The 17,569-nt window shown below is 38.8% G+C and overlaps 1 protein-coding gene across 1 annotated transcript in view; it reads right to left on the reverse strand.

Annotated features, from left to right (window-relative positions):
• Window positions 1-17,569, reverse strand: part of THADA (THADA armadillo repeat containing) — a 324,132-nt gene that overhangs the window by 224,529 nt on the left and 82,034 nt on the right. The window contains exon 25 of the mRNA XM_052647551.1: window positions 8,058-8,149. Coding sequence (XP_052503511.1) covers window positions 8,058-8,149 — 92 coding nt within the window. The remainder of the gene's footprint in view (window positions 1-8,057; window positions 8,150-17,569) is intronic.

The raw sequence follows: 17,569 nt of genomic DNA on the forward strand, positions 1-17,569 counted from the left end.
ACTTTTTATTGATTATATATTATTAAAAGTCTGGCATCTTGGTGTGTAATAAGAATAGTCTGAAATTCCTAGAATTTCTAAACTATACATTACTAAAATCAATAGTTAAAAGGACCAAGTTCTGAATAAAGAAGAAGTATTATCCAAGTTCTAAAGAAACTGTTCCCTCTGGTTTTAACCTCTTTGACTCCATTTTCTAATTGGGAAAAGAGCTCTGTGGTATTTCTCTACGGGTACTGAATGAGCAACAAATACTGCTTATAAAGCCCCTGATAAATGAGGACTTTATCTCACAGTCCTGGAAGAAATCCTGATGTCCTAAATTATGTAATCCTGGTATTACATTATATTAGTCTGGTTCATATGAAATGTAAGCTACAAAAATACCAAAGCTAAGAAAAAATATTTACTCATGCTTTTACTGAGACACAGAAAGAGGATGCATGCATTGCCAAAATTCCATAGAACATGCTCAAACTAAAGCAACAATGCCTTAGTTATTAAAGAAGGCAATGGCCTGAAGCAGTACTTAGGAACAAAGATTACTTCGCCCCGGCAAGAGTCAATATTTAAGAATACAGTGAGTAATTCCCACTTCAAGTTCATGAACATATTTCTTTTTAAGAGCTTCTTTTTGGTTAAAATTTTTATTTGTGGTTTTCCTATTTGTGATCCATGAACCTAAGAATGAACAAAAACTTGAAACATGAAACTCTAGTAGGCCAAAGTGTCAGAGTAGACAGAATTCTGATTTTAAGAACTTTTCAATAAGGGTTACTCAAGATTTGTACTTTACTTTCAGTCTCCAAAAGTACACATTTACCTACTCTGCCTAAAGACCTAGATTGAATGTTCTATAAACAACTGTGAAAAATGCATGAATGACACCTCCAGACCATATCAAAACACTGGGGCTCTTAGCTTAATTTCAAAATATTTGAATCCAAACTAGTATTATTGTTGCTAATAGAAACTCCATTTACAAATGATCAGCTAAATTTTTTAAATGTCCTAGTTGAGCTAACTGTGAGCTAAAAATAACCATTAACCTTATTTCCAGCACTAGCTGTGTGACCTTGAGCACCTCAATTTTCACATCTGCAAAATGAGAACAGGACTGGGTAGCTTCTTCTGCTGCTGCTAAGTCGCTTCAGTTGTGTTCGACTCTGTGTCACCCCACAGATGGCAGCCCACCAGGCTCCACCGTCCCTGGGATTCTCCAGGCAAGAACACTGGAGTGGGTTGCCATTTTCTTCTCCAATGCATGAAAGTGAAAAGTGAAAGTGAAGTCGCTCAGTCGTGTCCGACTCTTAGCGACCCCATGGACTGCAGCCCACCAGGCTCCTCCATCCATGGGATTTTCCAGGCAAGAGTACTGGAGTGGGGTGCCATTGCCTTCTCCGGCATAGCTTCTTAGGTCCTCTCAAATACAAAAACTAATATAATGAGGGCTATTATTATAATTGTTATTAAACAAATGAATGAGAAATATAATTAGAGATTTGATAAAACATTAGGTTAAGCCTGGAAGACATCATACCATAGACAAAGATTATAACAAAACCCCTAAATCCTCTCTCTATAGCACCCAACTGTCATCAAACCCAGGAGTTTTATAGAGGTAAATGGCTTTCTGGCCACACTGATATCCTATTGGGAGTAATTAAAGGGTCTTAAAATCAACTTGCCATAAGAGAGATGTGAGAGTCCTGGCTCCACACTGAAACTCTGGGTGAAGTGCCTCATTTCCCATGGGTGTCAAATCTAAAGCCAGACTCTCAACGGTGACTCACTGCTCACAGGGGGCTGTGTGTGCTGGTGGGTAAATCCACAGGCACTCTGCAGATGCAGCTGGATTTGGATTCAGGCTCTACCACTTTCTGGCTGCATGACCTCCAGCAAGTAACTCAACCTCACCAACATTAATTTACTTCTCGGTGAAATTAGAATGACTCTATTCATTCTGCAGGGCTGTGATGAAGGCTAAATTAGACACTTATAAAGACTTTGGCATATGTTGAGCACACAAATGGATATGCCATCTTCCCTCACTACTTCTTCCTTCCTTTCACATGGGTGGGACAGAGTCTAGCGCAGCAGGTAACGGCCATATTCTTCATCAGATGGTCAGTTTCCTTAGGGCCAAGAGTATGTCTGATTCATCTTTGGATCCCAGTGCCCAGCAGAGGATCACACAATATAAAGCAGAGGGCACACAATATAAATGCTTGTTGAATGGGAAAAAAATGAGAACGGTTTCGGTCTGAGGATGTTAAGATTATCCAGGCCATAGTCAAAAGAAAATGTGAATCTTCAGCTTGGCCAAATAGGCACATGCTACAAACTAGTATGTAGTCAAAGCAAATAAAATAAGCTATTCTGAATTCTAATAATTACACTCTTGAAAATATAAAAACCTAGTTGCCCTACAGCTCCCAATTTTAGTTTTGAGAACCCAGTTCTTTCCGAAACAATGGAGTGGGTAACCACAAAAACTTGCGGAATCTCTTTTCCTAGAAAACATGAACAACAGGAGAGAAGCCAGTCTGTCTGGAAATTGCTTCAAAATCTGTCTATAAGCAGGGGCTGGACTAGATTAGATGTCCCTTAGAGGATCCTTCCAGAGCCACACCACTAAGACGTTAAGGGAAATAACTAAAGCAAGTCTCTGTTATTTATACTCAGGAAAATAAAACGATTTAACATCTCCCAACATACTCATTAGAAATAATTTTACTTGGACCTAGTGATCCTTTTACAAACATTTTCCCCTTAAATTATACTAAACCATCCTAAGCTATTAATTTGAATATGAGCTCTCTCTAAAATGACAGAATGAAGATTGTACTTAACACTGAAAACAAGACTATTTCTCTTTTGTTCTTCTTTTTCAACCTACTTGTTTCTATGTACCCCAAATCTACTCATCCCCAAAGCTTTATCAGAAACACAGTCCACCCAAGTGCTCCACTCAGCTCTCCACTGATGAACTTCTAATGCATCCATTACTCAGATTCCACTGTGCTCCTGATTACTGTTACGACGTCTTCTATTTGTACCTGTTTCACAAAGGACAGTTCTTGTTTCCCGAGCTGAAGGGTGAGCTCCCTGAGCAAGGTCCACGTTTTCTATTTCTCATGGACTCCTCTGCTGTGTCAACACTGAGCTAATGACGAATGTTTATCAATTCTTATTGGCTGACTGGTTTAACATGGAGAGAGCAAGAGCTATAGAACACTCTGTACTGAGCAGCTGCATGAAGCTTTGGCAAAGTCTAAAATAAAGCTTTTCATGGAAAAAAGCACTAAGCGCTGAATTCCTCATATTTCATCTTGAGGGTAAAATCATATTTCAGGCTTATCTTTGAAAATCAGGTAGTTATATGTTCAAAATATTTTAGGGCAACTTCAACTTCACTGAGATAAAATTCCAAACAGAATTGCAAAATCTAGTAATCATTTCACAATGTATATGTATGTCAAATCATGTTGCACACTTTAAATATATATAATTTTGTCATTTTTACATCAATAAAGCTGAGTAAAAGAAGAAAAAAAAGAGGGAGGGGATATATGTATGTTTATCACTGATTCACACTGCAGAAGCCAACACAACATTGTAAAGCAATTATCCTCCAATTAAACATTTAAAAAATTAAAGAAAATAAAAATAAGCTCTTAAAAAGTAATGAATAAAATAAAGCTTTTCAGACTACTACATGTATGTTGATATTTGTCATTTACCAGGGACTAGAATAGCTGACAGTTAATACACAAAGGGGTTAAAGGGAAAGACCAGAGGTAAAGATCACATTGGTTTAGCTCCTGTCTGTGAGGAATGACGAACTACCAAGGTGAGCCCACTCAAGGCAGATGGAGGCCATGTGGGAAGCCCAGCACGCTCCCCACATCACAGAGCTGTGTAGTTTCTGATTCTACAAAGGATCAATTATTCATTCTGTCAGGCCAAGTCAGTCTGGGGGATAATAAATAGAAAGAAAAGGTGCTTTAGAAAATTAAAATGTAATAACAGTATTTAAAACAAACAAGTAAAACTTATGTTTTCTCATTCTTCATAATCCAAAAGACCCATCTAGAACAAGGCTAATGAGCTCCAGAGTTCAATCATTATGAGCATTCAGAGGGCTACTCTATATACCTATTAATGGGGATGCAGAACCTCTGCTGCTTTCTTTTTCTAAAAAAAAAAAGTATATATGTATTTTTAATTTGGCTGCATTTGGTCTTAGATGTGGCACGTGGGAGTCTTTTGTTGTAACACATGAACTCACCAGCTGTGGGTCATGGGCTTAGCTGCTCCGTAGCATGTGGGATCTTAGTTCCTGGACCAGGGATTGAACCGATGTCCCCCACATTGCAAGGTGGATTCCTAACCACTGGACCACCATAGAAATTTCCTGCTCCTTTCTTTATACATGAAAGGGGAACTTGTCCCTACTACCAGGCAGAGATACTACTTTGCTGACAAAGGTCCACATAGTCAAAGCTTTGGTTTTTCCAGCAGTCAAGTATGGATGTGAGAGTTGGACTATAAAGAAAGCTGAGCTCCAAAGAATTGATACTTTTGAACTGTGGTGTTAGAGAAGACTCTTGAGAGTCCCTTGGACATTAAGGAGATCAAACCAGTCAGTCCTAAAGGAAATCAATATTCCTTTAAATTTTCATTGGAAGGACTGATGGTGAAGCTGAAACTCCAATACTTTGGCCACCTGATGTAAAGAACTGACTGACTGGAAAAGACCCTGATGCTGGGAAAGACTGAAGGCATGAGAAGAAGGGGACGACAGAGGATGAGATGGTTGGATGGCATCACCAACTCAATGGACATGAGCTTGAGCAAGCTCCGGGAGTTGGTGATGGACAGGGAAGCCTGGCGTGCTGCAGTCCATGGGGTTGCAAAGAGTCGGACACAACTGAGTGACTGAACTGAACTGAACTACCAGGCAGGTACTGTTCTAGGCACTGGGAACACAGCAGTTTACCAAACTCACAATTCTAGTTACAATTATGTAAACCCTAGCTTAGTATTTGATAGAAACAAGAGACCTCAAGGAGAGTCCAAATCTCTTATCTTAGAGGAGAAAACCAAGGCCCAGACAGGTTAACTAATTTGTTTCAGTTGGTCATGGTGGCTCTATGACAACAAAGGCAGCAGGAGAAACCAGATGTCTCATCTCTCATCTAGTAAAAAAAATGCTTATTCAAGTATTTCTGGCCATGCCAGACACTATGCTAGGCACTAGGCAAACAAAAATAAGGATAAGATAGTGATCCTGTACTCCAGAAGACAATGGTAAGACAATGGAATGAGTATAATAAAAGAAGTGGTAACAGAGAAAAAGCAAATTATATTTCTAATTGCATAGAACTTTGGATATTTTACAAGAAAATGAACTGTTAATAGTTTGTTTTATCCTCCCTGTAGCCCTATGAATACAGAACACAGATTTCTGTCATTCCTGTTCTATAGATGGAGAAACTGAAGTGCAAAGCAGGTAAGGGAGTCTATTAAGGTCATCTCCAGTGGCAGCAAAATGCTTAGAAACCAAGTCTGTTTACTCCAAGACAGACACTTTTTTCCCCCACTAGACGGGAAAGGCAGATGTCTTTATGTCCAGTTCCATTCTGATCAAGAGCACACATTTGCAAGATTGTGGCAGAACAATCTGTGGCTGTGAAAGTAGCCTTCACCAGCCTGTGAGGTCTTACTGGCTGAGCTTAGTTATTCAATGGCTGAGTAACCAACCAACAAGAAAGACTTCATTATTACTAGCATTCTTATAGCACCCATCACATATACACAAAATAGAAGCAAAGTGCCCTCAGGGACTTAATATTGTAGCAGACAGGTACATAAACATTTTCACCCCAAAATGACATAATTAAACAAAGATCAACTAGAAGAATCATTAAAACAATGGCAAGCTGAAGACACTAAGGTTTTAGAGCGCAAACCTAGCAATGCTGCGAAGAAATAGACTCTTGGAGGGTTAAACAGAGAACAGAAGCCTTGAAAGTGTAACAAAATATACCAAGCTTCAGATCACTGAAAGAAAAACTCTTACCAAAACTGCTCATCACATTTTTAAAACATTTTAATACCTTCGTTTCACTTGTCAGCTTTACTCAAAACAATTATGTGAATATTCAATTTCCCTCTTTCTAGGAAAGTTATATATTCTGTAACTTTTCGTATTTAAGAGGAATAAACTTATAATGGAGGTTCCCATCAGCGTGCTATGGCAAAGAGATTACAGTAGTGTGGTTTCATTGTGTATTCTTCCACTCTCCTCAGAAGTAACCTACATAAAATGAATCTCATCATTTTATCCTATACATAGTAAAAGTTGCGACACATCCAAGAATCACTTTTATAAAAAGTAAAAGGGAGAAGAAAAAAGCATTTCTTAGAGTTCAGTTTTAAATATTAATTTTACTTGTTTGATAACCTCATATCATATTTTATTTATATACTATTTACCATGGCCTTTATAATATGACCAAACCATTTTAACCCTTAGCGCTTTGTTGAATTATTAACAAAATAAGCAAAGCTAAAAAGAAAAATAACTAGTGACAGGAAGAATTTATTTAGGAACTGGGCCAAACAGTAAAAATTATAATCATTCTTTCAAAAAAATAATGTTAGCCTTATTAAAAATACAACTCAGCTAAAAAAAAAACCAAAAAACCTCTCTAGTATTTCCTTAGTATACTCAAGGAATTCACATTTATAACCAACTGCTTTCCATTTAAATATTTACTGAATTTTATGGAATGATAAATAGGGCTTCCCAGTTGGCGCTAGTGGTAAAGAACCCATCTGGCAAGGCAGGAAACGCAAAAGATGTGGGTTCGATACCTGGGTCAGGAAGATCCCTTGGAGGAGGGTGGGGCAACCCACTCCAGTATTCTTGCCTAGAGAATCCCATGGACAGAGGATACAGTCCATAGGGGCTGCAGAGTCGGACACAACTAAAACAACTTAGCAGGCATGGGGTGATAAACAGCAATTTAAATGACAATTCAGAACTACCAATAGGTTTCATTAGAATTACTAACAGTACATCAAATAATTATTTCATGATATTTTCTAATCCTTAAGGCTTAGTTCCACCACAAGAAAATATATTTTAATAAACAAGCTTAAAATCTGAATTAAAAGTTTGATCATCAACTTTTTTTGGCAGGAGAGGAATAGGGCTTGATTCATCTCTAGAGCATCAAGAGAAAGACCACTGGGCCAAATCAGACCCTAAATAGTTACAGGAGGTGATTAAACACGCAGCGACAGTGACATCTAGTGTTAACAACTGCAAGCCAGCAGACTGCCATTAAACCCTCCCAACTGCTAATAAACAACTATTCAAAGCTTTTCTTCTTTAAAAACCAACAAACAGAACTTTTGCCTTGTATCCAAAGATTACTCATAATCAAAGTGTTTCAATAAGTTTTCCTCCAGACATTAAAAAAAAAAATCCTAAGAGAAAAACATCTTAGAGAGTAAACACAACACAGAAGACCTAAAAGTTAAAAGCATTGTTTATTCTGTGTGTCCAGCACCTTTAACTACTCCCCCTGGCTACAGGTTAATGCAGAAGTAACCTGGAACATGGCCCGATGAGTATACCATAGACATTTAAACTTCCAGTTACTATAAAAGCAAAGATATTGCACAAGCTAGTACTTGATGACACATTAAGAAAAAGCAATTTAGGACATTTCAGGAATACCTGAAGAAGATCAAATCAGAAGCAAAACAAAACAAAAACAACTTTAGCTGCTGCACTGAAAAACAAGCTCTACATTTCAGCCCTTGCTACCTCCAATATTTTTGTTGCTTTGAAAGGTCCACTTATTAAACAGTAGATATTTTTGCCTAGGGGCTTAACATTTGGCAGCATAGGTTCATCTACTATAGTATTTTTATAGTTTTATGCTCTAGATCAATCTATAAAAGTAAGCAAAATTCTAAAAATTATTTTTGGGCAGAATGATATTTTGTAAAAAATAAAGTTAGCATTAGATGAAGCTTACCTATTTTTTTTGGAAAGTTCATCCTTTCCCCGTTTAACTCCAAATATTCTTGTGATCAAGGTACTGAAGAGAAGCGTGGATGAATTTCTCACCTGTGTAAAAATACACAGTACAAGTTAAGAAATATTCATGGCATGAAACCAACATTTACAATGTTCAAACATTTACAATGTTCAAAACCATTACCCGATTGCCTAGTGTGTGGCTAAAGAAGATATAGTTGTGTTCATAAAATACGACAATTTTCAATAACTTTATAGCAATTACTTCATTACTATGAAGGACTTCCTCTTAAACTGAGCTCAACAATCCAACCACATGTACACAACGTAGCTTTTTCCTATCCTTCTTTACAACCACGAACTGTTGCATTCTCTCTTTGTACCTGTATCATCAAGCAACCGGTTTTAAAAACACAAAACCAATAAATTCATTTTTCTACATCATTTCTGATGAATATCCCAAGAAAGAGCTTAGCTCTTTCCTTTTATTTTCTACAATCATTTACCTATGAGAAAATACTTATCAGATCTAACTCAATGGATCCACATTATTAATATGGCCAATAAAATACTAATCTGCTTCCCAACCAACGTATCCAGACAGTTTCCTATGTCATAAAAATGTCTTGAGTATCAAGGCATATTGTGCTGTGCTTAGCTGCTCAGTAGTGTCTGACTCTTTGGGACTCCATGGACTGTAGGCCGCCAGGCTTCCCTAACCATGGGGATTCCCCAGACAAGAATACTGTAGTGGGTTGCCATGCCCTCTTCCAAGGGACTTCCCAACCCAGGGATCAACCCAGGTCTCCTGCACTGCAGGCGGACTCCTTACCATCTGAGCCACCAGGGATATTGAAAGTGAAAGTTGGTCAGTCATGTCTGACTCTTTCAGTCGTGTCTGACTCTTTATAGCAACCCCATCAACTATATAGTCCATGAAATTCTCCAGGCCAGAATACTGCAGTGGGTAGCCTTTTCCTTCTCCAGGGGATCTTCCCAGCCCAGGGATTGAATCCGGGCCTCCTGCATTGCAGGCGGATTCTTTACCAGCTGAGCCACAAGGGAAGCCCTATACCAGGGATATTGGGCTTCCTCAATTACCTTGCCAAATCTGAGTAGAGATGTATAAATATGTACTGACTTTCCTAAGTATGTAAGGCCGTATACTAGCACCATGGAGAATATCCAGAAATAGAAGACACACACTTACTGCTAACACAGAGCTCATATTCTAATTAGACAGGAGTTATACAGTGTGTTAAAATAGCAATGTAAGGAGAAAGGTAGCTGACAGTAACAATGCAGGATTTAGAAAACAGCTTCCCGAAGCTACTGCAGTAAGGATCACACACTCAAACGCCCACAAAGGCAGTGAGTTACACAGGCGGCAGAGGACTGGGTCTAAGGCAGGCACTATTAAGCTGAAGCTGAAGCTAATGCCCTGAGGAAAATGTAAGCCCGGTGTTGCCAGATCTTCTGCTTTTTCAACAGAAGCCAGAAACCCTAAGTTTTATGTGAATTCTATTTTGAAATGTTGGCAATAAATTAAAGAAAAGAAAAAAAAAACCGTATTGTGGGAGCCAAATAAAACACAGTTGTGGGCCAGATTTGACGTATCAGCCACCAGTGTGTAACCTCTCCTCCAGAAGCACATGACTGACTCAGTTTATGTGTGGTAACTCTTGAAATGGACCACAGATACACTGGCACAATTCATACCTTAATTGCAATGAAACTCTAAAACTGGACAAGCTCACTTACATCCATTCCACAGTTAACAAACATTAATGAAATCCCTGATATCCCCAAACAAGTCACTCTGTCCTGGTACTGTACTGACATCCCCTCTGACCTAGCTCAGGTCTTACCTCTCACCTAGTCTATGGACTTGGTTCCCAAAGACTCCTTAGGTTGAAGATGACTTAGTAAAGTCATCCATGACCCTATCACCTTGAGATGGACAGGTACACACTGCTATATTTAAAAGTAACAACCAAAAAGGACCTACTGTGTAGCACAGGGGACTCTGCTCAATGTTATGCTGCAGCCTCGATGGGAAGGGAGTTTGGGGGAGGATAGATACATGTATATGCATGGCTGAGTCGCTCTGTTGTGCTCCTGAAACTACCACAAAATTGTTAATAGGTTACACACCAATATAAAATTAAAAGTTGGTTGTTTTTTTTTTAAAGAATCACACAAAAGCATAAAACGAAAAGAAAAATCAATACACAAACTTCATCTTGCCCTAAACCAAACTTTCTGACAAAGACTGCCAGAGACAGTAAAGTTAAAACAGGACTGCCTGGAGAGGAAAGGGGAAGCCTGAGGAGGCACACTTTATCAAAACTATAGAGGACTGTTTTACAGATTGAATGAGGACCTGCAGAAGGAAAACTCCCTTGTTTGATTCAATAGGCTGAAGGCAGGAGACACATAATGTCTTTGAGTAATGTTAAGATGGATCAGAAGGATTACCATCCTGATCCATTCACCATCAAGTTCCCTCATTAGTAGCCAATGACTATCATTAATTTTTCCAGTAGATACAGCAAATTAGTGGTGTTCTACCATTAATTAGTTACAGTTTTTAGAAAAACTACCATTAAAAAAAAAAAAAAAGCTTTCCCTAGTGAGCTATTTGGTCATTCTGTTATCAGTTAATACAGAATTATTTCCATAAATTTACCACTTTGCAGAATAATGAGTTCATGCCACAGTAATCTCCAAAGGTGACCAAAAGATAAACTTATAAGACATTTAAAAAATTATCCTTTTATTGAGATATAATTCATATATCATAAAATTCACTTATCTTAAAGGGTACTCTTCAGTAATTTTACTATATTCACAAAGTAGAAATGATCACCACTACTTAATTCCAGAACATTTTCATGACTCCAAAATGAAACTCTATATACATTAACAGTCATTTCCCGTCTTCCAACTCTAGGCAAGACTTTCTGTCCCTATGGATTTGCCTGTTCTGGACATTTCACACATTCCTGCAACCTTCTATATGTGGCTTTCATTCTCAAGGCTCACCCATGTTGTAGCATTTGTCAGTATGCCATTCCTTATTATGACTGAATAATATTCCACTTTATGGATATACTACATTAAAAAAATCTGCTCATCATTTGATGAGCACTGGGTTGTTTCCACTTTTCGTCTATTATGGATAATGGTGCTATGAACACCCGTGTACAAGTTTTTGTGTGAATGTGTTTTCACTTTTCTCGGGTATACACCAAGAAATGAACCTGCTGGGCCACGTGGTAACTTTATGTTAACCTTCTGAGAAACTGCCAAAGTGGCAGCACCATTTACACTCTTACCAGCAGTATAAGAGGATTTCATTTTCACCAGTTCTCCAAATCTTCCACAATAATTGCTATTGTTCATCTTTTAAATTATAGCTATCCTACTGGATATGAAATGGACAGCTCACTAAGGTTTTGACTTGTATTTTCCTGATGCTTTTGACTTGTATTCCTGAATGCTGCTAAATCTTCCCGTTTACTGAGGCCTTCTTTAATTTCTTTAAACAATGGTTTGTAAGTTCCATTGCACAAATAAATCTTTTACTTCTTTTGTTACACTATTCCTAAATATTTTATTTTTGATGTTACCATAAATACATGTTTTCTTAACTTCATTTTTGATTATTTATTGGTAGTCTGAGTGAACTTCGGGAGATGGTGATGGACAGGGAGGCCTGGCGTGCTGCGATTCATGGGGTCGCAAAGAGTCGGACACAACTGAGCGACTGAACTGAACTGAACTGAGTGTACAGAAATACATCTGATTTTTGCACATTGATTTTGTGTCCTACAATCTTGCTAAACTTGTTTATTAGCCCTAATTGTGTGTGTGTGTGTAAAATTCTTAGGATTTTCTATATATAAGTGCGATCAAAAATTAGAAATAGTTTTGCATCTTCTTTCCAATCTGGCTGATATTTATTTCTTTTTCTTGCCCAATTCCCCTACCTACAATCTCCAGTACAATGTTGAACAGATGTGACTAGAGTGGATATCTCTGTCCTATTCAAAACCTGAAGGTAAAAGCTTTCAGTCTTTTACCACTAAGTACATTGTTAACTATGGATTTTTCATTGATAGCCTTCATCAGATTAGAAAGTTCCCTTCCATTTCTAGTTTATTACATGTTTTTAACATGAAATAGTGTTAGATTGTGTCAACTGCTTTTTGGCCTCTGCTTAAATGATCATGTGGTTTTTCGTTCTTTATTCATATAGCTTATATATTAACTGACTTTCATATGTTGAAGTATATATACTGTTTTTAAAATGTAGATATTATTCAGCATAGTATTTTTAAAAGTTATTGTAGATGTAGACCAAAATAACTAGCATGAAGACTACATGTTACTTAAGATAGAATAGTGTCCTTGTTTCTGTGTGATACTATTAGTAGTTCAAGACTATCTGTTTTAGGGACCCTTTTTTATTTTCTAGTAGTTCACCCATACTTTCTGTCCCTGTGCATTGCTGTTCAGTCTCTAACTTGTGTCCAAGTCTCTTTGCAACCCTATGGACTGCAGCATGCCAGGCTTCCCTGTCCTTCACCATCTCTTGCAGATTGATCAAATTCATGTCCACTGAGTCAGTGATACTATCTAATCATCTCATTCTCTGCTGCCTTCTCCTTTTGCCCTCAAGCTTTCCCAGCATCAGGGTCTTTGCCAATGAGTAGGTTTTCACATCAGATGGCTAAAGTATGAAGTTTCAGCTTCAGCCCTTCCAATGAATATTCAGGACTGATTTCCTTTAGGATTGACAGGTTTGATCTTCTGGCAGTCCAAAGAACTCTCAAGAGTCTTCTTCAGAATCACAGTTTGAAAGCATCAATTCTTCAGTGCTCAGCTTTCCTTATGGTACAACTCTCACATCCATACAGGACTACTGGAAAAACCACAGCTTTAACTAGGCAGGCCTTTGCCAGCAAAGTGATGTCTCTGCTTTTTAACAGACTGTCTAGGTTTGTCATAGCTTTCCTTCCAAGAAGCAACTATCTTTTAATTTCATGGCTGCAGCCATGATCCATAGTGATTTTGGAGCCCAAGAAAATAAAATCTGTCACTGCTTCCACTTTTTCCCCTTCTATTTGCCAAGAAGTGAAGGGATCAGATGCCATCATCTTAGTTTTTTAAATGCTGGGTTTCAAGCCAGCTTTTTCACATTCCTCTTTCACCTTTATCAAGACGCTCTTTAGTTCCTCTTGACTTTCTGCCATTAGAGTGGAATCATCTGTATATCTGAGGTTGTTGATATTTTTCCCAGCAATCTTGATTCCAGCTTGTGATTCATTCAGCCCAGCATTTTGCATGATGTACTCTGCATATAAGTTAAATAAGCAGAGTGACAATACACAGCCTTGTCATACTCCTTTCCCAATTTTGAACAAGTTAGTTGTTCTATTTCCAGTTTTTAACTGTTGCTTCTTGGCCTGCACGCAGGTTTCTCAGGAGACAGGTAGTGATCTGGTACTCCCATCTCTTTAAGAAGTTCCCACAGTTTGCTATGATCCACACGGTCAAAGGCTTTAGCATAGCACGTCCTTGTTCAGTCTAAAGCTAATGAGGAGGAGAACTAAGAAGTACAATTGAGAAAAAGTTTGTGACTAACTGACAAACTGCATCATCAACTCCTAAAACACTGATAGTAAATACTAATGCGATTCACAGATGTTAAATCTTAACATGGGTAATGAAAAAGTTCATGTACAGCGATAGCATATTTTGAAAAACTCACAGCAGGAATGGCAATGAAAACAGTCCTGCTTATTAGCAAGGAAGGACCAAGGAGAATGCAAATTTAAAGGAAAGGAATGACAGAAAAGAGTAAGTCAAGATAAAGTTAGAAATGGACAGAATAGAATGGTTCCCAAATAGCTCTAGCTATAATCAATCCTTGTCACAAACAAAATACCAGAAAATCTGTTCCCTTACTGCCTTCTCCATCACACCCCCAACATATGGCTCATAGAGATTTGGTATTTGGCTACAAACTGACAACTGCTACCAAAGTTTTTCCTGAGTACATATGCTTTTTCTTTCCTTTCTAGTATGAAAAAGTTTTCATACAGATTTCTGTGAGATACAGAAGAGCTAGGTTAATGAAAATAAGGTTGCACAAAGCATTGTGTGTGTGTTTCTGAGTGTGTGTCTGTGAAGCATGTATGCATGTGCACATATATATGTCTGTTAGTCACTCAGTCATGTCTGACTCTTCGCAACCCCACAAACTGTGGTCCATCAGGCTCCTCTGTCCATGGAATTCTCCAGACAAGAATTCTGAAGTGGGTAGCCATTCCCTTCTCTAGAAGATCTTCCCGACCCAGGGTCTACTGCATTGCAGACAGATTCTTTACTGTTTCAGTCACTAGTTCAGTTCAGCTCAGTCGCTCAGTCGTGTCCGACTCTTTGCGACCCCACGAATCGCAGCACGCCAGGCCTCCCTGTCCATCACCAACTCCTGGAGTTCACTCAGACTCGCGTCCATCGAGTCAGTGATGCCATCCAGCCATCTCATCCTCTGTCGTCCCCTACTCCTCCTGCCCCCAATCCCTCCCAGCATCAGAGTCTTTTCCAGTGAGTCAACTCTTCGCATGAGGTGGCCAAAGTACTGGAGTTTCAGCTTCAGCATCATTCCCTCCAAAAAAATCCCAGGGCTGATCTCCTTCAGAATGGACTGGTTGGATCTCCTTGCAGTCCAAGGGTCAGTCACTAAGGAAGCCCTGTATTATATATTTTTCTTATACATTTGTATCTTCTTATATAACATGAATTTCTTATATAATAAGAATGCTGCCTTAACAAATATTTAAAAATATGAATGGAGAACCTACCATGTGCAATCACTATGTGGTCTGATCATTTACATACCATGTATCTTTACTCTTCATGGACAGTCATATCCTTGAGGGTGGAATTATGAAATATTTTGTCTAGAGCACACAGTGCCAATTTATCCTAAAACGAAATCTTTCTGAAAAAATTAAATGGGATTTTGATTCTAATTCGCCTTCCATCACTTCTTAGCCATGGACCTTGAAAACAACATCTAAAACTTCAAGTCTCAAATCCCTCATCTGCGGAGAAGGCAATGGCACCCCATTCCAGTACTTTTGCCTGGAAAATCCCATGGACAAAGGAGCCTGGAAGGCTGCAGTCCATGGCGTCGCCGAGGGTCGGACACGACTAAGCGACTTCACTTTCACTTTTCACTTTCATACATTGGAGAAGGAAATGGCAACCCACTCCAGTGTTCTTGCCTGGAGAATCCCAGGGACGGGGGAGCCTGGTGGGCTGCCGTCTACGGGATCACACAGAGTCGGACACAACTGAAGTGACTTAGTAGTAGTAGTAGTATCCCTGACTGGAATTTGGAGTGACTTTCTTCCAAAGTAATAAGACACTTTTCCCACAACAGGAGAAAAGAAGAGACAGAGCTTCCAATAGCCCATACATCACCCATGGGTGAAATAAAGAAAATGCACTCTTCCTGTGAGTGAATAAAACTCCACACCATGGCACGTAGTATAATAAGCAGAGCATGGCTGGGTTTCAGCACCGCACAGCTCTCTGCTTGGCACCCTTGCAGCAACCTCACAACCACCAGAGGACCTGCAGACAGTGCCAACAGGGGCACAGAGTGCACGGGGCAGCCCTGCTGGGAAGATCTGAAAGGCTCTTTTTTCTCCTCTGAAACCCGCTGCATACTGTAAACCAGAGGTGGCCCAAAGAGATGCAAAGTCAGATGGACCAGATAGTAATATAAACCTAGTGTGGGTCTTGGAAGGACCCTAATGTGGCCTACTCAACAGAGCTTCCAGGCAAACTAAAAAGATGAGTTACCTGTCCAGCAGTGAGGATACAGGGAAAGAAGATCAGGCATCTGAATATAAAAAAGGGAATGCCCAGAAATGTCCCCGATTCCAAAACCTGCCTGGAAAATTCTCAGTTTCCATGGGTATACACACCTAGGAAATTACGTTTGGTACCTAATTTTTAACTAAACAAGAGTCATCTAACATATGTGTTGACGATTATCACTTGCCACCACCTTTACTCATATTTCTCTATTCTGAGCCACCATCATCACTTGGCAGAATTATTACAATATCTTCCTGAGTGGTTTTCTACCTCCTCTCACCTCACAATCAAGACTCCATTTTTCACTCCATCAGTCAAATCCCATCATCCCCCTACTGTGAAACTCTCTCAGGCAGGATTTCTCAACAGCAAGCGTCAAACCTCAGACACCAATGGTGGCTGTGGCTCATTCATCCATCTGCAGACTCGGATGAGACTCCGCATCATGTGGCACTGGATCTGGCTTCTCTAGCAGCTGCCCAAGGGTAGTGCCAACACCTGCCCACATTGTGAACTTTGACCAGGAGAGAAAGAGAGTGGGACTGTTTTCAGAGCTGGTAGTTTCACATGGCCTGGCTAGAAGAAACACCACACGACCAGACAACGAGCTCAGTTTTCCTCCAGGTTAACCTGTAAGGCCTGCTTGTTAATGTCTTTTCTCACCTCACTTCCCAACATTCCTGCTGCTTTGGGTTTGTATCATTCAATTAAAAACTTAGCACCTAGGCTATATCTTCAGCTCTGCTTTCTGAGGGACAGGTCAAAACCCTACAAGATAAGTAAGATATATGTATTCACTACATTTCCTGAAATATGCATAATGTTTCCCAATAATATCACAGATTCTGGAATCAGACAAATAATAGTTGTGTGTTCTTGGAAAGTTACTTCTCCTCTCTGAAACTTGTTTTTCTTATCTATAAAACAGGGCTTCTAATAATAGAATCTACCTAGCAGGATTATTCCAAGCATTAACTGTGGTAATGTAAATTCTGCCAGGACAAGGAAAAAAGTCAATGAGACAGTCATTATTATGATTATGTCTTACTTATCCTTGTATTTCTAGTGTTTAACATTTTGCAATAATACATTTCCCCTGGATTTTAAAAATGCCTAATAGGTGGTAAAGATGAAGAGATTTGTGTGGTCTTAATACAAAGATTAAGAATCTGTACAAATATATACATGAATGCTTCTTAGAAAATGTTCCTTTACTGTAAAATTAAAATTAAGCTTGTTTTACTTTTTTTTTTCCCCATCTAACCTACCAAGAAAAACAATTAGGTCAAAAGTACAGATGGAGTCACCTTTACGAACAAGATATATTCCTGAGAAGATGTGTACAAATAAGATTTCTCTAAATCAAACCATATTTCACACACCGTCAGGAAAAAGCACTCTTTAAACAACTTTACACAGAATGCTACAGTGAATTGTTTTGTAAAATGAAGACTTCACATTCATTGAGTATGTTGACAGGATACTGGTGTTAACTTAGATCAGGCTCTTATAAAGAAGGAAACATAACAATATGTTCAAGTCAGAGTATGGATCATTATAGCTGTGATGTTTATTTCTTCTGGTAAACAAACAAACTGAATAGAAACAAAA

This window comes from Budorcas taxicolor, chromosome 11, assembly GCF_023091745.1.
Source record: "Budorcas taxicolor isolate Tak-1 chromosome 11, Takin1.1, whole genome shotgun sequence".
Lineage (NCBI taxonomy): Eukaryota > Metazoa > Chordata > Mammalia > Artiodactyla > Bovidae > Budorcas > Budorcas taxicolor.